Source organism: Panthera tigris, chromosome B2, assembly GCF_018350195.1.
Source record: "Panthera tigris isolate Pti1 chromosome B2, P.tigris_Pti1_mat1.1, whole genome shotgun sequence".
In the NCBI taxonomy this organism is placed as follows: domain Eukaryota; kingdom Metazoa; phylum Chordata; class Mammalia; order Carnivora; family Felidae; genus Panthera; species Panthera tigris.
In genome coordinates, this window is record NC_056664.1 from 68,127,609 (window position 1) to 68,152,688 (window position 25,080).

General features: G+C 39.3%; 1 protein-coding gene across 2 annotated transcripts in view; it reads right to left on the reverse strand.

The window, feature by feature from the left end:
- IMPG1 (interphotoreceptor matrix proteoglycan 1) overlaps positions 1-25,080 on the reverse strand; it is a 130,138-nt gene that overhangs the window by 70,476 nt on the left and 34,582 nt on the right. For both annotated transcript variants that reach the window (XM_007090132.2, XM_007090131.2), the window contains 7 exons: positions 20,414-20,478; positions 19,741-19,820; positions 13,920-14,072; positions 8,128-8,186; positions 3,545-3,565; positions 1,642-1,889; positions 179-255 (listed from right to left, as the gene is read on the reverse strand). In XM_007090132.2, coding sequence (XP_007090194.1) covers positions 179-255; positions 1,642-1,889; positions 3,545-3,565; positions 8,128-8,186; positions 13,920-14,072; positions 19,741-19,820; positions 20,414-20,478 — 703 coding nt within the window. The remainder of the gene's footprint in view (positions 1-178; positions 256-1,641; positions 1,890-3,544; positions 3,566-8,127; positions 8,187-13,919; positions 14,073-19,740; positions 19,821-20,413; positions 20,479-25,080) is intronic.

Here is a 25,080-nt window from a genome sequence, read left to right on the forward strand (position 1 = left end):
ATCCTATTAACACAGAAAATATAAATGGCAACCAAGTACTGCCTGTAAAAAACAGAAAAAAAATATAATTAGCATTGCAAAGAAGATTTTGTTCTGTTCAGTCCTTAAGTGGATTTTTTTTTTCTTATGGAAAGCTTCATTCCTATTTGAAGAACGAAAGAACAATAAGCTCACTTACCTTTGTGATATCGGCAAGGAGTGTGGGCAGCACTGACTGGAAGTCGGGATCGGAGCCTGGCAATGACCCCAACAATTCTGCAGGTGAAAAATCACAAGGTTTGAGTATTTCTTTCTTTTTCTTTTTTTCTTTTGTGGTTGGGGCACTAAAACAGTCAGGGTTGAAAATGTGGCAATAATCAGTTTTTAAGGAGTGGTGTAGCAAATCATTTAGAAATCAGCATCACATACACTAATAGTCACTGATATGAGTAATAAATTGAAAGACAAATGCGGGGGTACATCTTACATGTATATGTGATAAGAACAGTTATTAAAGTAGGCTTTTAGGATGTTTAGCTTTACTGTATAGATTTGGATCAAGCAGGCAGGTTGATTGGCTAGGCCAGTGGGGATGAAGATACAACTAAGCTAACAAAGAAACAAATAGCTAGAATAAATGCTGGAACCAAGGGCCATTTGCAGATTCTACTTCTACCTTGAAGCCCGATTCTCAGAACATCTCAGAAGTTTGAACAGAGATAAACCAGAGTACCAAATGGTCTCTGAGATGAGTCTGAAGCTCACCTTTTCTTGCCTAGGAGATTCCCTTGCCTTGCATGTTGTGCCAAGAGACCTTTTGGTGTTTTCCAGTGTTGAGTTTGACTGCCTAAACCAGAGAAATAGAATTGGCAGAGAATGCCAGTTTCATGCCATGTCATACTAAAATGGCATTTCTAGTGTCCATCTATTATGCCAAGAGTGCTGGGCTTAGTGAAGAGTTCTAGGCTCTTGGGTTCCTTCAGCTACCCTCTGAGAATCCTGAGTGTGCCTGATGATCTTGTTGACTTTCTTAGATCCACTCTTCTCTTCTCTCCCTGCTACTCTCTGCCCTAGGATGTTGACTTATATGGACTGTATCAATGGTTTTTTGCTCTCTGGCTTTGGGATGGCTTAGACTATGAGGCAAACCCCTAATGCCTAGAGGTAGTAATGGGGCCTTGCTACTTTTGGCTCCAGAGAACTGTCCTATTCCTTTGTGTATTAGGAAAGACTTTATAAATAGTCCCTTTATCAAACTCTCCTCATGTCATCCTATTCTATTCTAATGTGCCATCCATTTCCTTCTGGGACTCAACCAATTTACTGGGTGAGGGAATCTGGGTTGTGCCAATGGAACAGAACTGTCCATGGGTGCTTCTTTCTATCTGGACTCCATTGGATGACTGTAGTTGAACTACTGAACTGAAACTCTGGGCTTCTCCTGGACCTATTCTTGATGTGAAGTAGCACCAAAGGCTCATCCAATGAGACACAGGTTGGAGTGAGGAAAGAGAAATGATACCATATGTGATGTGCCTGTAACACAAATGATTGACTCTATAAGGCCCAAGTTAAAATGACAGTGACCCTGAGACATTCTACACCTCCTGGTGTCTCTGTCAAAATGAGGATAAATCCAGAACTATGAAATCACCAACTGACCATCAATGAACTGAATTGTTTCCACATCCAAGGATTTGTCTTCCTCTAGTGCTCTGCTGATTAGCTTTTTGAGGTCTGAAGCTGTGAGATAGATTTCTGGTTGCTTGTCTTCCTCCATCATTCCATGAGGGACTCCTTCACTCTCAATTTTGTTGGAATCAAAAGACAGGAGGTTACTCGCAGGGCTTTTTGCATCTGCAATGTCTCTCTTAAAGATGGCCAAAAGTCGCATCTCTGTGGAGCTTGAACTGTAGACAGCAGAGGACACATTCCACCCAAACCCGTTGTTACATGCCTTATAAAGACAGTCACTGTGTTTCTATAAAGATTCAAGACAGCTTCATCATCTTTGCTGATGGGCTCTTAAAGAATATCTCACTTCAAAGCTAGTTTAAATGTTTATTAGAAATTTGAAATGTGGAAGAAGAATTGACCTATATTTTAGTCCTTAGAATGCCAGGTTGAAGAGGGGCTACTAACTGCATCAAGTGATCACGGATTTTTATTCCTTCTGAAAAAGCGTTAATTGTCAAGAGTTGTTATTACTGACCAGTAGTTTTGGTGGTGTTACAAGTAAAGTCATGCAGTGCCAATCAGCAGGAAGGATGAATTGTCCTTTTTTCTATAACCTTCTTCAGGAAGGTCTATGAAATAGCAATACAGGACATAGAAATGGGACAAGAGTATGTACATATTGTATCAAGTCAAAGCTTCAATTTTCAGGTTATTTCTCTTCTGCTTCTTTCAAGAAGTATTTTTTAATTAAAAAACAAAATTCTAAAATAACATAATCTTTTTCCTCAAGCTGCTTTTAAGATAACATCTTGGAAGAAAGGTGTGAAAAAAGAGAAAGGGAAGTACTATACGATTAACTATATTTATTATCATATTTATTGATTTAATGCCTTTTTGCATATAAAAATGAAATGGGATTCTCTGTAGCTTTGTCCTCCATGATCAGGTTTTACCTTTCAATTTATGCCATAAATCCACACAAAGGGATGCAAGAGTGTTTCAAAGGCCACAGGAACTGATAATGTTTACTCTTGGCAATTCTTTGGGCCACACAATCAGTCAGAATCTACAGTTCATTATTTCACTAGTCAATTATAGGAGCCAAAGCTGGATTCTTATTACTGAGCTCTCCATGGTATTGTGGGCTCTGTCCCAGTTCAAACTGACCTTGGAACCAAGGAGCAAATTAGTTTCTCTCCTTTATTCCAGACTTAGGTTGGCTGCTTATACAAGTGTGTATTCAGACAGACAATTTCCCATCACAAATGACATTTAGGAAACTGTTAAAACACGCTTGCCTCAGAGAAAGGCATTTTTATGTTTTTCTAATTAGATTTTGAATTTTACAGGATACACTTTCACTGATCAAGTCATTGTTCACGTACTTATACAGTAATTTTGACTTAAGAGTTTTTTTAGTATGAAATAATTGCTTAATTAATTAATTATTTTTTTAACATGGTTAAACTTTAACATCAGCAAAGACATAAATCCAGCTATAGATCCATATTTGGTGGGACCTCAAGCTCATACAAATAAGTGTCTGTCTTTAAGAAAAACAATACAGCACATGGAGATAAAATTAAATACAGAAATGAATCTGTTTAAAGTAGAGAAGAAATTAAGAAACAATAAACATGTCTAAAAGCAGACACATAACTCAAGCATCACAAAATTCTGAATATATACATATTTCATTAGATATACCTCTGTAGAACTTTTTTTCTATTATTGTTTACAGCAATTAGTCTCATTTAAATAAGACACCAATAAAAAGCCATGGGCTTATCCCAGACTTTGTATGTAAAAATTACTTATAAAAGATCAGTATGTAAATCTGTGGGAGAAAAGGCACTATATTTCAAAATATTAGAAAAGTCCAAATTACCCATCTTTTCCTTTCTTTGGTCTTCATTTCACCAGGAGCAATGGGAACATGCAAGGGAGAAATAATTTTTATGAAATTTATTAAGATATTCAATGAATCATTTCATATATCGGGGGAGGGGAGAGAGAGAGAGGGAGAGAGATTTCTTTCTATTGTGTTCCATGTTTGCCCAGGAATGTGTTGAAGGAAACACATTAAACTTCCATCAGAATTTGGATGGAATTGTGAGAGCCACATAAATCTCAGGAAGTAAACACCATTATATGATGTTTCTGATTAGGATTTCAGCCTTAGTTCATAGGCTGTATGTACTTTTGGTCTTCTTTGTAAACTCTTTGATTTCTTCATATTCTTCCCAAAGAGGCTGCAAATATATCCAATGCGTCTTACATTTTGGGTAGTGCTGGTGCCAGGAAGTTTTTTTGGAAAGTATTTTATAAATGGATTTCTCACCCTGTGAATAGCATTAAATGATTTATTTAATCCTGAAGGTAATTTATCTGAGACTGGACACTGGAACTGGTGTTTTGTTGACTGATTGTTTTTCAAATTGTTTTAATCAGTAAGCCTTGAGGGAGTGGTACAATTCATCATGGAACAGGTTGCAAGAAAAATAAACACCTGTTTACTGAGCGGGTGGTCTGTACCAGGCAGTTTATATGCATCCTCATTTAATCTTTTTCAACAACACAATCCCCATTTTACAGAACAAGGAACACACACAGAAAGGGAAAGTTGGAAGGTGGCAGAGCTGAGATTCAAACCCTATCCTGCTTGATTTCAAGTCTGGGCGCATTGGCCATACCACTGCCTACTCATCAAACTTTGGTCATCAAACTGACAAATATATTTAGGACTCCTCTGGACGTATATATGAATTTAGTTTAGAAGCTATATTCAGTTTTCTCATTTTACCTTTCAGGTGAAATTTGTTGACAAAGACATTCTCTACATATGAAGGGATTTGTGTTACTGCTCTTTCTGCCTGGGGTATGAATTCATTGAACTTTTGTCCCTTGGTAAAATGACTGAAAGAGACTTTGCTATGATTTTCCTTCTGTGCAAGCAGAGGAGGATCCATGACTCTCTAACTAGGGCTGCTCTGTGGGGCCTGCCTCTTGCTTCCTTTCAGCAGTGGCTTGTAGTTTGGAGAAGTAGGGCTCCCTGGGCCAAGCACCTAGTTCTGCTCATTTTTTTTTTAAAAAATTGCATTGAAATGTAATTGTCATAAAACAAAGTGCACATGTTGACGGTGTACAATTTGGTAAGTTTGATATTATACACCTGTGAAACCATTACCACAATCAAATTAATTCCTCCCAAAGGTTTACTCACGCCCCTCTGAAATCCTTCCCTTCATCTTTTCTGCCTCACCCTCCCCAAGCAACTACTGATCTGTTTTGTCATTATAGATTAGTTTGCATGTTCTAGAGTCACACAGAAATGGAATCATAATATATTTATTTTTCTCTGTATTCTTTCACTCAACATACTTATTCTGAGATGAAACCATATTGTTGTATATTATAATAGTTGCTTCCTCTTTTGAGTAGTAGTCTGTGGTAATAATATTCCACAATTTGTGTATCTATTGCTCTGTTCATGGATATTTGGGTTATTTCCTACTGTTGCTAATACAAATAAAGTTGCTGTGGACAACTGTGAACTAGCCTTTGAAAGATTCTACCCTCCGACTAGATTAAATGGTTGGTAATAGTTTTCCACATTGCTTTAAAAGATAAAGCAATATTTAAATTTTTTTAACATTTTTATTTATTATTTTTGAAAGACAGAGAGAGAGACACAGCACGAGCAGGGTAGGGACAGAGAGAGAGGGAGACACAGAATCCAAAGTAGGCTTCAGGCTCTAAGTTGTCAGCACAGTGCCTGACGCGGGGCTGGAAACCACCAACCGTGAGATCATGACCTGAACCGAAGTCGGTCGCTCAACCGACTGAGCCACCCAGGTGCCCCAAGATAAAGCAATATTTAAAGTTGATCTTTTTCTGTGACTCCTTAGAATTGTGTTAATCATAGACATCCTCATAACTTCCCAGTTGTGTCTGGGAGAATTAAATGAGGTCACTGATAAAAAATGTACTTATGAAATTATAGATCAGGTTTTGTACAAACGAACTAAATACAGTACCAGGAGACTCATAGTGTTTTGGGGGATCTGGCTCCATGAGGAAGCAATTTCCTTCATTCTAAGTTTACTTTACAATATTCTGAGCATTGTTAGTTATGATTAAAAGCTTGCCATACTTATAAGCATATCTTTTATGCTTAACAGGGTCCAACTGTTTTCTGGGAGACTAAATATTCATTCCATAATGGAGAGCATTGGGAATATATGATCAAATTTATTTTATAAACATCTTTGGCAGAAATAAGAATAAACTCTTACAGAGATAAACACATGGGAAAGATGCAGCTTCAGTAGATATATCTTTAAAATCTTTATCTTGCAAAATTTCATCATCCTTAATACTTTCATTTTCTTCTAAAATAGATTTTTTTTCATTATTAGGTTTTCATTTATTTGAAAGGAGGGCATAATGTCCACTTGAAAGGACTGTTCCTATCATTTCCCTCAGCTTTAAATGCAACATCTGCTTTTTAGCTGCAGTGGTTTGTCCAGAAGACTTTGCCATCTATGCAGAATATTCCACTATCACCTTTTATTTCCCTCTAATCCATCTGATTTCACATGGAATATTGTGGAGCAGCATCTTGAAATAAGGAAAAATGAGTCTGCTTTGGTACATATTAAGGGTTTCATCTTTTATAACTTTCACTTTTCAATATTTTCTTTCTCTGGAGTCACACAAATCAGAGGGGCCTGATATCTTTGAGAGAAATACACCTGTAGAGCTCGCCCGGAAGCTATTCTTTGTGGGTCTGTAGACTTGCTCTGGGCAACTTATAGCTTTAACACAACAGATGGTGAAGGGGCCAGGAAATACTTTGGGGGAAGCCTTCTCTACCCACTTTACAAATCCCCCTTGGTGTGGGGAATCTCATTCTGTCATGCCAGGGCTCACATATACCCTGCGGCCATTAAAAAATATGTCCTATTATGGCCCCATTGGTAGATGTTTTGAATGAGAACTTAGACAGAAGATGCAGGTCACCTGAGTAGCTCAGTGGATTAAGCTTCTGACTCTTGATTTTGGCTCAGGTCATGATCTTGCGGTTCATGGAATAGAGCATGATGTGGGACTCTGTGCTGGCAGTACGGAGCCTCCTTGGGATTCTCTCTGTCCCTCTCTCTCTCTGCCCCTCCCTGCTTGCATGCTCTCTCTCTCTCTCTCTCAAAAATAAACATTTTAAAAAAGGAAAAAGGATGCTAAACTTCTTGTCAAAAATCATGAACCCACCTCAATTAGAGTGTTGAGATGCTAATGGATATAGGCCTGCTTGTGGGAAAGCCGTGGGAACATAACTGAACCCTGCATGGCACTGTTTTTCAATTTCATTTACTTTATTTAAAATTGTAATTTAGAAAAAAATAAAAAAAATTTTTAAAAATAAAATTGTAATTTAGTGGGGCACCTGGGTGGCTCAGCCAATTGAATGTCTGACTTTGGATCAGGTCATGATCTCATGGTTTGTGGGTTCGAGCCCTGCATCAGGCTCTGTGCTGACAGCTCAGGGCCTGGAAACTGCTTCAGATTCTGTGTCTCCCTCTCTCTCCCCCTCCCCACTCAAAAATAAATAAACATTAAAAATTTTGTTTTAAAAATAAAAAAAAACAAAAGAAAATTGTAATTTAGAAATTTTTGTGTGGTAATGCATTACTACAGTTTAGATGTCAAAATGATAATAAAAGTATATTCTGGCGGTGGGGGGGCACCTGAGTGGCTCAGTTGGTTAAGCGTCCAACTTCAGCTCAGGTCATGATCTCACGCTCATGAGGTTGATCCTCTCGTTGGGCTCTGTGCTGACAGCTCAGAGCCTGGAGCCTGCTTCGGATTCTGTGCCTCCCTCCCTCTCTGCCCCTCTCATGCTCACACTCTATCTTTCAAAAATAAAAAAAAAACATTAAAAAAAAGGTATATTCTGGGAAGTCTTGCTTCCACTTCTGTCCCTTTCTACCCTGTTCCTTCAACTCCCTTACCCCTCACAGATACTTCTTTTTATTAGTTTCACCTGATTCCATAGGGTCAGCCTGATTTGTTTAAACGATGATGATATTTAACATTCGATAGGGAACCAGAAAATCAGACACCAAGGTAACTAATTGCTACTTATTTTGACCTGTCTCTACTGAGGTGTTTTCCTAGGAGGTTCGTTAATGACATTGCCAAGGACAGCAGATGAGCTCTCTGCAGAGAGCAGTGTTTCTGGCTCCAGAGGGAGGAAGGAAGGAACACAGCTCTTGTGTTACCCCCTTAAAAAATCACCTAGAGTCATGTTCTAATTAGACAATTCCTTTATCTGAAAGGTATTCAGTTTTCAGGATTCGACAGGGCTAAACAACTGGGGGGAGAAAAACCTTATATTCCTCATGACACTGCTTTTAAAAGAGGATAGGGAAAAAGTAATTTAAAAATTGAGAAGAGTCCGATCCTCTTACTTACCTAAATCCTAGCACATGGATTTCTTTGAATCCTGGAAATTTCTTAAATACCTTTTGCATCTGCAGAAAGAAAGAAATTTATGAAACGCTCTGGCTGTACCAGGTCAGATGTTACCTAACTGAAAAAGTCTCAACACTTCTGATGAGTTAGGGGGAATAAATGAAAATGGAAAATTGAAGCAACGATTGAGGCCAAACGCTTTGTTCTTGGTAATTTCTGAAACCCAGAGGAAAGTGTTTTGCTATTTATTTAAAAGCTGCAATTGGGTAGTTCTGATCTGCTTTCATGGTTACTTTATATAAAATATGAAAAAACTTTAAGGTGGCACTTGGAAGAAACTTTTTTGGCTACAGTATTTTTATTTATACACAAAGAATAACTATAATATTTTCTGAGTTGAATTATGTGATTTGGAAAATATGTTAAAGAGGTTACTAAAGTCAAAATGGCTGCTATATCTAAATAAAATGGTACAGGCAGACTCTAATAGGTTAGATTCACTGGTAGATTTATGTGGACTTTATAATAAATTTTCTTAATTAGTTTGACCTTGCTAATGAAGCATATTATAGGAATATTTTATAATTGCTATATTCAGTTATTCCTGACCCACTATGGTCTGGCTTCTGCCTCTGGATTCACCCAGTGGGGAGGATTTTCTCCAGGCTGTTGTCTCTTGGCTCTCTCCAAATCCAGTGGCATTTTCCATTTCTCTTCCATGGTGTGCCTGCTTATTTTCTGGTTCTTCTTCTATCTCAACGACCACTTTCTCAGTCTTCTTTACTCCATCTTAGTCTCGTCTGCACTCTCTGCTTTAAACATAAAGATGCTTAGCCTCCTTATCTCACCCTCCCACTTATTCAGTAAGTTTGACTGCAGGCACTGTGCTAGGCTCTGGGGACACATTGCCACATAGGCGCTGCTCCGTCCAGCTTACTCCCGCATGGACTGGGAGGCAAGAGAGACCAAGAGAAAAGAATAGTATTAGTAGCGAAGCTTGGAAGGGAGAGCATGGTGAAAGTGAGGCTGAGGTGAGCAGGAACCTGGCACCACCTTCCCTTCCCTGTGCCCACTCCCCTCTGCCCCTCCTTGGGGATCTCATTTTCTGCCATAGCTTCACTGATCACCTGAGACATAGCTTTGAGTTCTACATGTGAATATCCCAACTTTGCCACTAACTAAATACATCCAAACCAGAGTTATTCTCTTCCTTCCAAATCCGCCTTTCCTCCAGCGCTCTCTATCCCAGTCAGGTTCATAAACACCTATCGTCTTCCATGCCAGAAGACCCAGCAACCCTAATACCTTCTCTCTGTGCCCATCACATCCATTCATTAACTCCTGGTAGTTTGAACCCCATAAACATTTTGTTTCCATCACATTCTTATTCTCATGGCAGGCATACCTTCCATATCTCCCTTTTTATATTGCTGAAATGGTTTTCTAGGGGTGTGTGAGGAAAGACAGCAGAATTTTTTTTTTTTTTTTTGGCAGGGGGAGGGGATATGCTAGGGCAGGAGGAATAGAGATGTCTCCTTGACCACATTTTTATTTCCAAGGTAATCATTCCATATCTGTTGTTCTTCACTAAAAATCCCTTGATGGGCTGCACTGCCAATTGAATAAGTTCCTTGAGAATGGCATTTAAGGTCCTGCACATTCTAACCTTCCATTCCCCAAGCACTTTATCATTTGCCCTTCCTGTCATCATTACCCTCTTGGCCAATATTGTGTCCTCTCGGGACACTAAACTAACACCTATCTTCTCCTCAAATTACAACATGGACTTCCTCCAGACCTCTATGACTTTTCCCCCTTTTAGCCCAAGATGCAACTTCTATCTTCTGCTCCTTGACTGCCTATACCACCATATTTCAAAGCCAGCTCAAGCATATTCTCTATTGAGAATTTGTAGAGCCCTAAAGTCAGGCTCAATGATTTCTTCTCCCTACTGCTCTAGAACTTGTTACAGTATATCCCATAAAACAGTCTATGAGCTGCACAATGGCTCCTTCACTGAGATTATGCTCCTTGGGCTCAGGGACTGTGTCTGATTCATCTTCATCTCCCTCCTTCCCAGTACCTAGCAGGCCGTTATCCACATAGCAGGGACTCAGCAAATTTTGTTTAATGGACTTGAGTGGATCTCTTCATTCTCTAAACTCATCAACATGCTGCTGCATTGTCACTGTATCTAAAATTACTGCTGATTCCATATTATCTATGCCAAGGACTAGGGCAGTGATGCACAGATAATCCCCAAATCACTTACATTGGCCTTTGAAGTGTGTCATAGATTTCTTTTTCCAGCAGGCTGATTTACCAGCTAAATCATATTTTCTTACACCAATATTAAAATTAGTTTTCATTCCCTCAGTATATAGTAACTGCAGCGAGGAAGGTAGCCTAGGTTTTGGGTGCTGAGATAGCTGTGTAGGCCTGAGTTTAAATATTGGTTCTGTTCCTTTCTAGCTGTAAGACCTTGAGTTTATTGCTTCATCTCTCTGAATACGATCTCCTTAGTCCAAAAAGGATAACAATACCTGTATTATAAGGCTCCTATAAGGAATAACTAATAAATGCCTGACACACAGTGGGCAAAGAGTTGATGATATTGTATTTTTGATTAACTTAGTCTCTATATCTTCTACTGGATTACTAGCTCCTTGGTAGTCCAATTTTCTTTTACTTCCTCAGTAGCCACATAACTTGGAGCCTGACAGGGGCAGAGCAAGACTTTAGTCAGTTGTTTTTGAAAGACCCAGTGAGGGGAAAGGACAAGATGAGGGTCCCTGTAGGGGTCAAGGGCAGGGATGCTGAGTACTAAGCTTCTGTGCCTCCATGACCACCCCCACCACAGGCTTAACAGAGGAGAACTAGGAGTTTAGGTCTGAGGAGATGGTCTTTGTTACCGAGACAGGTAGGAAAGAGCTGTGTACATGCCTCAGGTCTGCTCTGGCTTTCTGTGACAAATAGCTTTTGGTCCCCAAGGCAGTTGTCATGCCATTCCAGTAACAACACCTTAGACTAGATGTTTAAGTGTGAGCAGCAGTTTCTGGAGTGGAAGATTCGGACCCTGACTTGTCCTTCTTTCGTGTCCAGGATACCAGAGGCGCTGTTGTATGGATGAAAACAGTCAATCAGAACAGAACTGCTCCCATAGAAGCCCGCAGCTGCAGCATGGGCAGTGGGGAACATCTCCAAGGAGAGCCTTCCTCCCCTCCAAGAGTGCTCCACAGCACTGGCTCCAGCAGAGAGGAATTTTGTTGTTCATGCCCTCTTTGTGAACTTGTCTGTGATCGATTAAGACTCAGCTCTGCTTAGGAGGGTGCAGAAGGCATCTAGGGAGGAGATGACAAAGGCCTTCAGTTAATTCTGCCAAATAATCTTCTGGGGACCCTCCAATTACGGAGTGCTAACCATTAAATTGCTAATTAAGTGCCCAGTTAACCTTATTAATAATACTAAATGCACAGGGGCCTCCCTGATTCTGCTGGAATGTATGTTCAAGGGGCTATAAAAAGGCAGCCGTATTGAGTTCTCATGAGCGTTTGCACAGGAGAAAGCATTCAGACAACAGCTAAGCATTCCTTTTGACATTTATATTAAATTGCTCATTAGGTTTATTGTGGAAATTAAATTACTTCAAAGCACTGTCCATTAATTCCTGATTAGGCCTGAATGGCTCTGCTAATGCAAGTATGGGCGGTGGTGGAGTGGGTTGGTTATCTGTTGGCAAGCTGCTGGGTGGTCTGGACTGCTCAGAAGCCTGGAAAGGGAACAGATGCTCTAACCAGAGGGGCTCCATCTCAGAGAAGCCAGTGACCATGCAGAGGAACCCGCAGGACTGATGTGATGGGTCTCTGGAACAAGACCCAGCAAGACATACTCTTATTTGGCTAATAAGTTTTTCAGAGTCTAGAATGGGCATGTTAATTTGATGATGATACAAAAATCCCTGTCCCATAAATATTTATTTGGGAAAAATAGGAAGTATTGCATAATGGTTAAGAGTAGGGGTTCTGGTGCCAGGCTGCCTGAATTGGAATCTTGGCCAACTATGCAATTTTGAAGATACTCCGACTATACTAAAGATTTTCTGAAGAGAATATTTCAAGAACAAATAGAAAGTTAACAGACTATTCTTTAATTCATTCTATCTAATAATCCGTGTCTAAGTACTTCTCTGGTTCATAAACACCCCATGCTGATGCTTTCTCTTTGAAGTTTGTAGAAATGATTCTTTACATTTTATTGACTGAACGCTGATGCAGGAGGAAGTTGGAGGTTTAATATTTTTGCCTATTTATCTTCTCTCCAGTTGAGAGGAGGTAAGCACCGATTTCTCCAAGTATGACAAGTAGGGGCCTGTTGGTTCCCTGGCCATGCTGAGTGAGATGCTTGGGCACCCAGGCTCTCCATAAATGAAGTTCATGGTTATGTTTTCTTATGAATGCTTCTATTTTCAGTTGCATTTCTACGGTCACTGAGTAGTTAACTGCATCCCAAGCTCTGTATTAGGAGGTTAAGTCTTCAGAGATGAAAGAAACAGTTCCTGCCCTCAAGGGGACACTCAGAGCCTGAAGATAGTGAGGGTGGCAGGTGAAGAGGGAGAAACAGAGACAACAAAGGCCACAGACATGTAAAGAAACAATCTCAAGACAGGGTGATAAATGTTGTGGCAACAGTGGGCACCGTGTTTTAGCTCAGAGGAGAGGCACTGACTGAATCCAGAATGGTTTGAGACGGAACTTTCCTTGATGAAGTTTTGTAAAATGAAACTCGGGGAAAGGACATTCCAGACAGATGAGACAACACAGGGAAAGGCTAAAGGTGAGAAAAGATTTGTAAGCAGTTTGTATTTCTGTAGAGTGCAAAGGAGGGGGATGGGAAGGATGGGAAGATGAGGCTGGAAAGGAAGGCAGGGCTTTTATCATGGCGTATAGATGCCACGGTCAGCAGAGTAGCTTAGATTCATCCTGCAGGAAATGAAGAGGCAGGCAGATATGATGAGAGTCCGAGATGGAAGAGACATCTTGGAACAGCTCCGAAGTTTAGTGGACGACATGGACAACATTACTGCCTTACACTTATCACCCACGAAGAGTGTCATGTCATTAAATTGCATCAAACTGCAAAAGTGGATATACATTATGTAAGACAAATATGAATTAAAATTCATATTTCAACCCAGCATGTTCCCTAGTTGGTGCTTACATGAACATTTTAGATGTATAGAATACCTGTGTAGTGGCTCTCTGTTAAAGAAGGTTTAAAGACCTACTAATATTTAAAGAAAACCTAAATGTAAGTGACTTTTAAGACAGAGAAGCTGGAGGAGCTCCTGGGTGGCTCAGTCAGTTAAGCATCCAACTCTTAGTTTTGGCCCAGGCCACGATCTCGCTGGTCACGAGTTCGTGCCTTGCTTCAGGCTTTGTGTTGACAGCTCGGAGCCTGGAGCCTACTTCAGATCCCGTGTATCCCTCTCTCTGTGCCCCTTCCCTGCTCGTACTCTGTCTCTTTTTTTCTCTCTCAAAAATAAATAAACATTAAGGGAAAAAAAATTAAAAAAAAAAAAAAGAAGCTAGAATAGAAAACTTTTCTAGAGATGAATTTGCCCTAACATTTTGGGACCCATTGCAGTTTTTGATTGAAATGAAAGCAGTTTTGGTTGAAAATGAATGCCTGGTCACAAGAAGTTGGAACTATCAGTTCAAAGGATTTAGGTCCTGTTGGCTCCCAGATTCTGAGTCATGACTTGGGCTGTGGTTGTGTGGGGTGGGTTCACTTACCTGGAGTTGAGACTTGGCCGCCAGCTCCTGATAATGTGGGGACTGGGAGTCAGCGAGCTCTGCCGTGAACCTCTGGTTTGCTAGAGTGATGCTCAATTCCACCTTCTGCTCCAGTGGGCCTTTGTATACCTTAGTGGATTCTATTTTTCTTTCCTGAGTTAGAAAATAAAAGGTCTTCTATTAATATAAACTATAAGTATATGGTAATACTATATAATATATATTGATATTGTCTCAAAAAGTGGATAATGAAGGCTCAAGTGCTTTAAAATTTTTTTTAGCGTTTATTTATTTTTGAGAGACAGAGAAAGACATAGCACGAGCCGGGGTGGGGCAGAGAGAGGATTAGACCATTCGTGCCTAAACTTCATATTAAAGAATCCCAAGCAGGTTCCAGGTTCTGTGCTGTTACAACAGAGCTCAATGCGGGGCTTGAACTCATGAACCATGAGATCATGACCTGAGCTGAAGTAAGACACTTAACTGACTGAGTCACCCAGGCGCCCCTCAAGTACTTTTAGAATTAAAATCTTATTAACTAGAAGTGTTCTCTGAATTTCATTGAGAGACAAAGTACCAAAGCTCCAATGAGTTAACTATTTAGAATCCTTGAGGACACTGTAGTGTTAGAACTCTGTGCTCTTCATGAAAACATTTGCACACATGCACACACACACATAATTCATATATACTGTTGGAGCATCACTGAGATTGTGCCACACTCTTGTGTAACTATGAATGCTCTTTGATGAAGACTGGATTATACAATATAACCTATGTGATGCTGAGGTATTATTTAATACAATCTTCTTTAGAGAAGAGTCTAGACTGGTTTAATGAGACCATTTGTGCCCAAACTTCATATTAAAGCTAGTTAGTGAACACTGTCAGGTCAAGAGAGGATTTGAAATATCTCTCAGAAGGAATGGCATATTTGGGCCACCTTTGGTAGCATGTGGCTAAAAATAGAAATACTCTTCTGAGGACCTGGATTTGGCCAAGGGGTCATCCTTTTTGCCCTCTGGACTGGGAACAAGCAGGAGTCTCTCACTGTTCTGAATTCACATGGGCTCCCAGGGCACAGAGCAAGCCTGGAGCTGAGTTTCAAACTTGGGGTGTGACAGATTTTCAGTATTGGGTACCTAGATGATTGTGAAATCTGAAAGGTTTTTAAAAGAGTAAAAAACATGTCTGTGGAAAATTGAATTTCTTTGGTAATGCACTTAGTCTTTTATTAGTGACATCAGCTATGGAAGTTGAAAGAGGAGACCAACCAATGGAAAATGCCATGAGGGACAAAACTCATGTGGGTGGTAGCCAATGTAGTTTCTCCTCATTTCATATTACAAGCCCCTCTCTTCCATGGCAGTGGACAGACACACACCTCTAACTTTAATAGGGCACATGGAGGATGCCAGACTACTGACGTTTGTTTAACGAAAAGATTTCGTTGATTCATTCATCAAAATAACACATAAGCATCTGTATGGGTGTAGGACAGTGTTAGGACCTGTGGAAAGTTAGAAGAAAAATATGGCCTATAGCATTATCCTCTACAAGCTTACCATTTCACTAGGCATATTTAAGTTCACATGAGATATTTAAATAAATTCTTTAGATGTATTAGTGAGAAGTCTTCTTATTTATCCTCAGCCACTGGATTACTGGATTAATTTTCCACGCCTCTCAGCCAGCACCCTCAGTAATACTTTATTACCTATGAGATAAAAATTCAAACTCTTTTTCCTGACATTCAAGGCTTTCCACAATCTGATAACAATCTGCTTGAACAATTTTATTTATTTTATATATATTTTTTCATTAAAATTTATTTTTTAACTCAACTACTGAGTGGGCCCAAGTACAATGTCTTAAATTTTTTTTAGTTTTTATTTTAATTCCAGTTAGTTAACATACAGTGTTATAATAGTTTCAGGTGTACAGTATAGTGATTCATACATCACCCTGTGCTCATCACAACAATTGCACTTGTTAATCCCCATCACCTATTTAACCTATTCCCCCACCCACCTCCCTCTGGTAACCATTGGTTTGTTCTTTATAATTAAGAGTCTTTTTCTTGATTTGCCTCTCTCTGTCTCTCTTTTTTTCCCTTTGTTTGTTTTGTTTCTTAAATTCCACAGTGTGAAATCATATGGTATTTGCCTTTCTCTGACTGGCTTATTTCACTTAGCATTATATTCTCTAGCTCTATCCATGTTGTTGCAAATGGCAGGATTCATTCTTTTTTACGACTGAGTAATATGCCATTGAACCACATCGTTATCCATTCATCAACTGATGGACACTTGAGCTGCTTCCATATCTTGGCTACTGTAAATAATGCTGCTATAAATATAGGGGTACATGTATCCCTTTGAATTAGTGTTTTTGTATTCTTTGGGTAAATACCCAATAGTGTGATTACTGGATTGTATGGTAGTTCTATTTTTCACTTCTTGAGGAAACTCTGTACTGTTCTCCAAAGTGGCTGCACCAGTCTATATTCCCACCAATAGTGCACGAGTGTTCATTTTTCTCCACATCCTCACCAATACTGTTGATTCTTGTGTTATTGATTTTAGTCATTCTGACAGGTGTGAGGTGATATCTCATTGTTGTTTGGATTTGCATTTCCCTGACAGTAAGTGATGATGAACATCTTTTCACATGTCTGTTGGCCATCTGTATGTCTTCTATGGAGAAACGTCTGTTCATGTCTTCTCATTTTTAATTGGATTATTTGTTCTTTGGGTGTCAAGTTTTGTAAGTTTTTTACATATTTTGGATACTAACCCTTTATCAGTTATGTCATTTGCAAATATCTTCTCCCATTCTGTAGGTTACCTTTTAGCTTTGTTGATTGTTTTCTTTTCTGTGCAGAAGCTTTTTATTTTGATGTAATCCCAGTAGTTTATTTCTGCTTTTGTTTTCCTGGTGCCAGGAGACATATCTAGAAAAAGGTTGCTATGCAGAATATCAAGGAGGTTACTAGCTGTGTTCTTTTCTAGGATTTTTATGGTTTCAGGTTTCACATTTAGGTCTTTAATCCATTTTGAATTTATTTTTGTGTATAGTGTAAGAAAGTGGTCCAGTTTCTTTTTTTGCATATTGTTGTCCAGTTTTCCCAACACCATTTGTTAAAGAGACTGTCCTTTTCCTACTGGATATTCTTTCCTGCTTTGTCAGAATTAATTGACCATATAGTTGTGCATTTATTTTTGGGTTTTATATTGATCCATGTGTTTATTTTTGTGCCAGTACCATACTGTTTTGATTACTACAGTTTTCTAATATAACTTGAAGTCCAGTATCGTGATGCCTCCAGCTTTGCTTTTCTTTTCCAAGATTGTTTTGGCTATTTGGGGTCTTGTGTGGTTCCATACAAATTTTAGGATTGTTTGTTCTAGCTCTGTGAAAAATGCTTGTGGTATTTTGATATGGATTGCATTAAATGTGTAAATTGCTTTGGGTAGCATCAACATTTTAACAATATTTGTTCTTCCAATCCATGAACATGGAATGTCTTTCCATGTCTTTGTGTCTTCTTCAATGTCTTTCATCAGCATTTTTTAATTTTCAGAGTACAGATCTTTCACCTCTTTGGTTAGCTTTATCCCTAGATATCTTATTACTTTTGGTGCAGTCATAAATGGAATTGTTGCTGCTTAAACAATTTTAGTCTGTGTCATTTCTCCTTGCCCTGACTACCAGATAGCTTGCTAACTGTTGATGAGATACCACATTACTTGTGCTAGTCTCCTGACCGGAGAGACCTTCCTCACTGCTCCCCATGCTCACTTCCAGTACTAAAACATAAGGACACACACACACACACACACACACACACCATATACACACATTTTTTTACTTCTTACTAATACCTTATGGTTCATTTAACATAATATTTCCTCTGATCATTTAGGGTAGAAACCTTTGCCTCTTTCTAATCTCTTGGAGCAGTGAATAATATCTGAATTTCTCATTTAGTACGTATGTCATACTCACCTAGTCTTTTTATATGCTAATCTTGTCACCCCACATATAATCTCCTCGAATCCAGTATGATTCTCATAGTTTATTAACTCTCCCAAAGTAAAAAAAAATAATGTGGTCATTTATGCACAAAACTCTCTGTGAAAATACATGATTAGCAGTCACATCCTTTGCAACCTGTCCTGGCTTATCATTTTGCTCCATTCTATATATCTGCCATCTTCAAGTACACACTAAGACTATTTTGTTGTACTTATTTGCATTATATATTTCTTGAAGGCAGGAACCATGTCTTATTCATCTTAGAATCTTTGGTACATACCCCAATGCCTGGCACATCAGAGGATTTTAGTAAAATGTTTGCTGAGCCAAAGAATGAGTGATAGATGTGGGTGGTAAAAAAGGTAAGAGGAGGATTTAATGAATATAAAATGAAATGTTCAGGGGATATTTACTGCAGAAAGGGGGACATATATTAGATTTTGAAGAATATGAGACATAAGTAATACGAGAAAAGAGACAGTGAACTAGAGTTGTCTTTGAAATTTTATAGTGAATATATTTAATCTCAATGATTTTTTTCAACAGCACTTTTCACTGTTCATGGAATAGTATTTTGGAGAAAAATGGAACAATTTAATTATTTGTTTAGAGCAATAGTTCCAGCAAATCTGCAGCCATCTGGCCTACAGGCCAGCAGGGTTCTCATCCCTGAATTTTCATGTAGAGCTGGTGAGACTGAACTTCTTGCCCTCACTGTCTGGGCTTTGACCTTGCAGAGAGGTTCACAGGGAGGTAAGGGCCAGCAAAGTTTCTCAGACCACAGGGAAGTATGTGTCACCCCTGGACTGCCCCCTGCTGAACTTGCTGCCCACAGTGTGCTGCCATGATGCTGACACTCCTGGGGAAAGAGGGCAGTGTTTCCTGGCTTCAACATCAAGTGTCTGGCTCAAAGATTTTGAAGTGATTAAAATGTCCCCCTTTTCTGGGACACCTGGGTGGCTCATTTGGTTGAGCATCAGACTCTGGCTCAGGTAATGATCCCATAGTTTGTGGGTTCGAGCCCCATGTCAGGCTCTGTGCTGACAGCTCTGAGCCTGGTGCCTGCTTTGGATTCTATGTCTCTCTCTCTCTGCCCCTCCTCCACTGGTGCTCTGTCTCTGTCTCTGTCTCAAAAATAAATAAAACACTAATTTTTTTTTTAAAAAATGTCCCCCTTTTCTGACAACCAACAATTAATTCTGTAACATATCCTCTCCTCCTGCATTCCTTTCACACAAAGAGAGCAGTGGCCAGTGCTTCTCTTTGCCTGTGAATACCATTTACTTTTCTGCATTTAACATGCAGGATTTCAATCATTTTGATATTTATCTGACCCATTTATGCTGGCCATGCCTGGAAGCAAAACTTCTACCCTTAGTGTCAGCATGAGAGTACACTTTGGTGAAGGAGCTTGACTGATTGGCTGATTGACTGACTGATAGGTTTATCCATTCATTTATTCTAATGCTTGGGGAGTACTTGCTATATATGCAGTTCTGTTAGGTACTGGGGAGAAAAGGGCCCCTACCCTCCTGGAGTTTATAACTAAGTTGCTTTTTATAATTCCTCTCAACTTATTCTAGGTTTCAATCTGGTTTTTCCCCTCAGTCCCTAGAAGAAGTGAGAATACTGAATAGAACAAAGTCACTGACTCTTACTTGGAGTGATAAAAATGCAGCACTAATAATATGGAATGGCCAGTTCATCCATTCTCTTTTCTTGTTTTACCAATAAAACAAAAACAGGCATGTGAAGAGTTAGATTGACTCTCAGAACTTCTTACTGTTGTAGGCATGATGGTGTCGTTGAGGAATGTGTCACCAAGAGTGAGAGGGAAGGGTCCAAGTGAGACACTGGAGACATCTGTGGAAATTAAAAAAAATTATGGGCACAGAATGAGATTGGAGAAGTTTATATAAGAACAAAGTCAAAATTTCATATACTCTTTCTGTCATTCTGGAATTTACAGATATGAGCTGCATTCTTAACTCATTTAAGATTACATAAATATGTTCTTGAGAAAAATACAACTCATACTTTTGGTCCGTTGAATTCTCCATTCTCATCTAGACCCAAGTTTGGTGCTATTCTAGATACGTTTCAGTTAAATGGTTTGCCAATGAGATCTGGTTAATTTTTCTTTTTGTGACTATATAAAGGATGCTTATCTTGAATTTATTTGTTTGAAAATATTGGCGATGATTGTCTCCAAGTTGTAAGATAATGGGTGATTTCACTTTACCTTTATTCTTTTCTAAATTTTCCAAGATTTATACAATGAACCTAAATTATTTTATACATTTAGAAATATCAGTTATTTTTAAGAAAGTATATTATAAATTTTGTCAACTTCAATTAAGGATTGCTTTTTAACTAATATACTTCCATGATAATTTTTTCCCTTCCCTCTCTTTCATGATAATCAGGAACAGGTGAATGAGGAGGTCTAAGCTTACCTGGAGAAAACACAGGGGTTTCACCAGGTGCTCCTAATGTCTTCTCTGTAGAGATTTCATCTTTTCTATTAGCACAATAGGAAAGAGAAAAGAGATGGTGAAAAGGAGCTTGATGACAATAGGGGAAATTTATTTACTTTTCCTATACTCAATAGACTTAAAATTAGAGGAAAACCCTGTAAAACTGGGTTTGCCTATTTTTTCAATATAGAAGTAATCTTCAAATATATTTCCATTGAAGACAAATTCAAACAACCCCTGAAAATGGTTATGTTTGGCTCCAGGGCTTTCCCATAAGCACTTTTCATGTGGTTCTGGGGAGCACTTTCATTGTGGGCAAAACTGGTCTTTGGGCTTGATGTTTTATAGTCTCATTGTGCTTATACTGTGTCCTTAACATCAAAGATAATTGCATGACATGATCTATGTGTGACTGAATATTCTTGCTAAAATCTCAGATCCTCAAACCTGCAAATCCAGGGAATGCTTAAGTTTATCTACTAGAGTAAGTCTTGTGGTTACAGCAATAGGAAAGAGAGAGATTTCTGGATAGTCCAGATACATTAAATCCTATTCTGGACACACCCATTGCCTGCAAGAGTTATGGGTAGCTTTGCAGGCTATGCGGTGGCCATCTGGAAAATATCTAAGGGCAAGTCCAAGGGCATGGTTATAAAGCTGTCTGCATATGATGTTGGCTCATTCTAGCAAACTCTATGTAGAAAGGAATAGCAGTAGTGATATCTTTTTAAGCTCACTGAAAGATTTGTTACTATTAGCTATTAGGTTTTAATAGCTCGTGTCTATGTTAGTACAATGTAGTCATAGTTGACCAATATATTTGATTCAATTTTCTGTGGCTCATGCTGATGGCAAGACCAAAGGGAATGGATGGGTGCTATGCTGTTATAGAGACATCTAGATTGGCTGTAGATAATGAGACCATCTACATATTTCTAATATACTCAATTCGGCCAAAGTGCTAATAGGGATGGTATACAAAGTACCATCTGTTGGCCTGGCATGGCTCTGACCAGTCAGAATAGATGTAAACATGGAGGACTATATTGGCGCACACAGGCTAACTATAAATTCAGACTGTTTAGGAATGAGGTATTCTTGTTCTTTTCTGCTGGTATTGTGCTATGTGCTTCAGAAATAGTTTGTATGGATATCATATTTATAAAGATCTCATATCAAACATTAGAGCATTTGTGATTTAGACAATTTTCCTTTTTTTCCACTTTATAGGTCTCGTTTATAGAAAGATCTTTCCTACTATTATAACTTTGGTATCCTTGTTTTACCTTGCTGTTAAAAAGAAAATAACCAAGAATAGTTATTAAAGTGCTGGCTATTGCATTAGTTACAAGTCAACAGCCCACTTTGCACAGGACCCTGTGTCAGATGTTATTTCCTTATCCTCTGCCACTGGGTATGATTCTGCCACAACAATGGCAATCTAGACCATCACTCAAAAGCTATAATTTGGGAAGCTGGGACATTGGATTCTTCCACTGGCTTTTATTTTAAAGTAATTTGAAGCTGGCAGATTTATGGGCTACTCAGATGAGAAAATTTTCTGGTTTGTCTTCCTGGAAAGGTTGAAAATAAGAAACAGCTTGCTTGCCTCCTCTCTTAACAACTTGGTAATCGTAGCTAATGTACAATGTTTGTCTCTTGCTCCTTAGCAATTCTCTCTAGCAATGTTGGTAGATGCAGGAGTGGATGGGATGATTCTGTTTCTTTCTCTTTCTGTCTTGGGTAGCTGTTTCCTATAATTTTTAATGTTTTTCTATCAACTCTTGGTACATTCTGTTGTATTTTTTCTTATGGGTGGATGACCTCTGCTTTATTTTCTTTTTCTTTTTTTGAAAATTGGAGGAGTAAGTATCATACTATATTTATTTATTTAAAAAAATTTTAATGTTTATTTATTTTGAGGGAGAGAGTGGGGGGAGGGGAAGAGAGAGGAGAGAGAATCCCAAGCAGGCTCCGTGCTGTCAGTACAGGGCCCAATGCAGGGCTCAATCCCATAAATTGTGAGATTATGATCTGAGCTGAAACCAAGAGTCAGATGCTCAACTAACTGAGCCACCCAGGTGCTCCAGTATCATCCTATATTTAAATAAGAAGAGTGAATATCTCTGTGTCTTGTGAACAAAGTTAATACTCTAGTACTAAGATTTTCTTCAATCACATTATTCCTTCTGGTATCAAGTTTTTAAAATTTCTAAAGAATGGCTCAGTAGACATATCAATTAACAAAACACATGAGGACTTTGCTCAGGTCTGTGGTGGTGGGTGGAGAGACATAAAACAGTCCCTGCCCTTGAGGAGTTCAAACTCGTACAGGAAAATAGAGTAAAGCAAGGAAGTGTTAAATAAAAATGTAGGTGCCAAGGGGTGCCTGGGTGCTCAGTTGGTTAAGCATCTGACTTCGGCTCAGGTCATGATCTCATGGTTCCACGGGTTTGAGTCCTGCGTCGGGCTCTGCTGACAGTTAAGAGCCTGGAGTCTGCTTCAGATTCTGCATCTCCCTCTCTCTCTGCCCCTCCCCTGCTTGTACTCTGTATCTTTCTCTCTCAAAAATAAATAAACATTAAAAAAATGTAAGTGCCAAAAACAGTGCAAAATTCAAAGCAGGGAGATATTGCTGCAGGCTCAAATAGGCTGTTAAGACATCATGGGGTCCATGGAGGAATCCACTAAGAGCTTGAAAGGAGAGTAGGATTTGGATAGGTAATATGGAAAAGGCAGGATCTTCCGGGCAAGAGGGAAAGGCTAGGGTCCAGAATCCAGCATGAGTAGGGTGTGGTCTGTATGCAGTGAGGAAGGGCATGGTAGCAGCAGTGGGATCATGGGTAATGGAGGCAAAGTTGGAAAGGTCAGGGGTTGAAATGCCTCAATTGATTAGTTTGGACTCTGTTTCCGTGAAGGTCCTGGCAGGAAACAGATGGCTCACTCATTGTGGGGTAATTTGAACAAAATTTAAAAAAGGATTACTTGCAGGCTGCCTAGGTGGCTCTCAGTTGGTTAAGCGTCCGACTCTGGCTCAGGTCATGATCTCGTTACTCCAGGGTTTGAGCCCCGTGTTGGGCTCTGTGCTGACAGCTCAGAGCCTGGAGCCTGCTTCGGATTCTGTGTCTCCCTCTCTCTCTGCCCCTCCCTGGCTCATGCTCTGTCTGTCTCTCTCAAAAATAAACATTAAAGAAATTAAAAAAAAAAAAAAAAAGGATTACTTGCTAAGTTGTGGGAAGAGCATAAGAGTAATCATAAGGCCAAGTGCCATACCAGGGCTGGTTAACAGTGGGATGCTCAAAACACCCCTAGCCCAGGAGGGGTGAGAAGATGGAGCGGTTACCACGATAGAGACAGAGAAGGCTCTGTGGAAAGGCTGCCTGACAGGAGCTGAGATGAAGTTGAAGGAGGCTAATAGCCCTTGAAAACTTTGCAGGTTGGTGGTTGAGGGGAGGTGATAAATTTACTCACCTCATTCTGTCCTCACCCTCTGATCTCCTGCTCCCCACCGACTATTCCCACCGAGGAGTCAAGGCAAGTGATTCCAGCCTCTCCACTCAGCTTTCTGTACACAGAGCATGAGGGGGATTGGTGGGCAGAGGATATTCAGAAGGGTAAGAGGAAGATGTGGGAATCTTTTGAAAGTCATTGAACAGGCCTCAGTGTAAGAAAAGGAATTTTTCAGACTTATTAATCCAGCAGCCGTTATGCAAGTTAAAGAGGGGAAGAGGTTAGAGGCAGGGAAATCCATTAGGGAGATCAGATTTGACATTTTTCACAGTGTAAATTAGTAAGGTCCTGGAAGAGGTTGTTGGCAAAGGGAATAGAAATGAAGGAACAAATGTGAAAAGCATTATAAAGAATTGTCAGTAATTTATACAGCAAAATTTGTGTCTCTCTTAGTATTATCTTCAGATTTAGATTTCTAAATGTTATAAAATGTATGTGATTTGTGTTTAGAGTTTGTCTCTTTTCTTTAATCATTTTACTAATGTACTTTTCCTTGCCTTTTAAAAAATTTTGATTTTCTTATTTGATATTCAGTTCTTGTTGAGAGTATAGCTTAGTGAGTGCTTCAGTAATTTAGTTTGAGAAATACTAACGCTTTACAGAATACCAAATAAGACTTCAAAATTCCGGTTGTTCTCTGATTGTGTTAGTATTTCCCTGATGTAATTAATAGTTTATAATAAATTTAAAAATCAAACTATTTTTTAAAATGTTTATTTATTTATTTTTGAGAGAGAGAGAGAGGGAGAGAGAGAGAAGGAGCACAAGTAGGGGAGGGGCAGAGAGAGAGAGATGCAGACACAGAATCCGAAGCAGGCTCCAGGCTCCAATCTGTCAGCACAGAGCCCCATGTGGGGCTCGAACTCACGAACTGTGAGATCATGACCTGGGCCGAAGCTGGACGCTTAACCGACTGAGCCACCCAGGCACCCCAGAATCAAACTATTTTAATTGCTCTATATCCCCTAAGTGAAAACACACTTTAGATACTTAGCACATAGTAGTGAATCCGTTTTATCTGCAAACATAGTGCCAACACCTGTCTCAATCTTTAGGGCCTATCCATTTCCCCTTTAGATACTCATTTACCTTTAGCGCAATATATGCATAATTTTCTGTCAAAATAACCTACACAG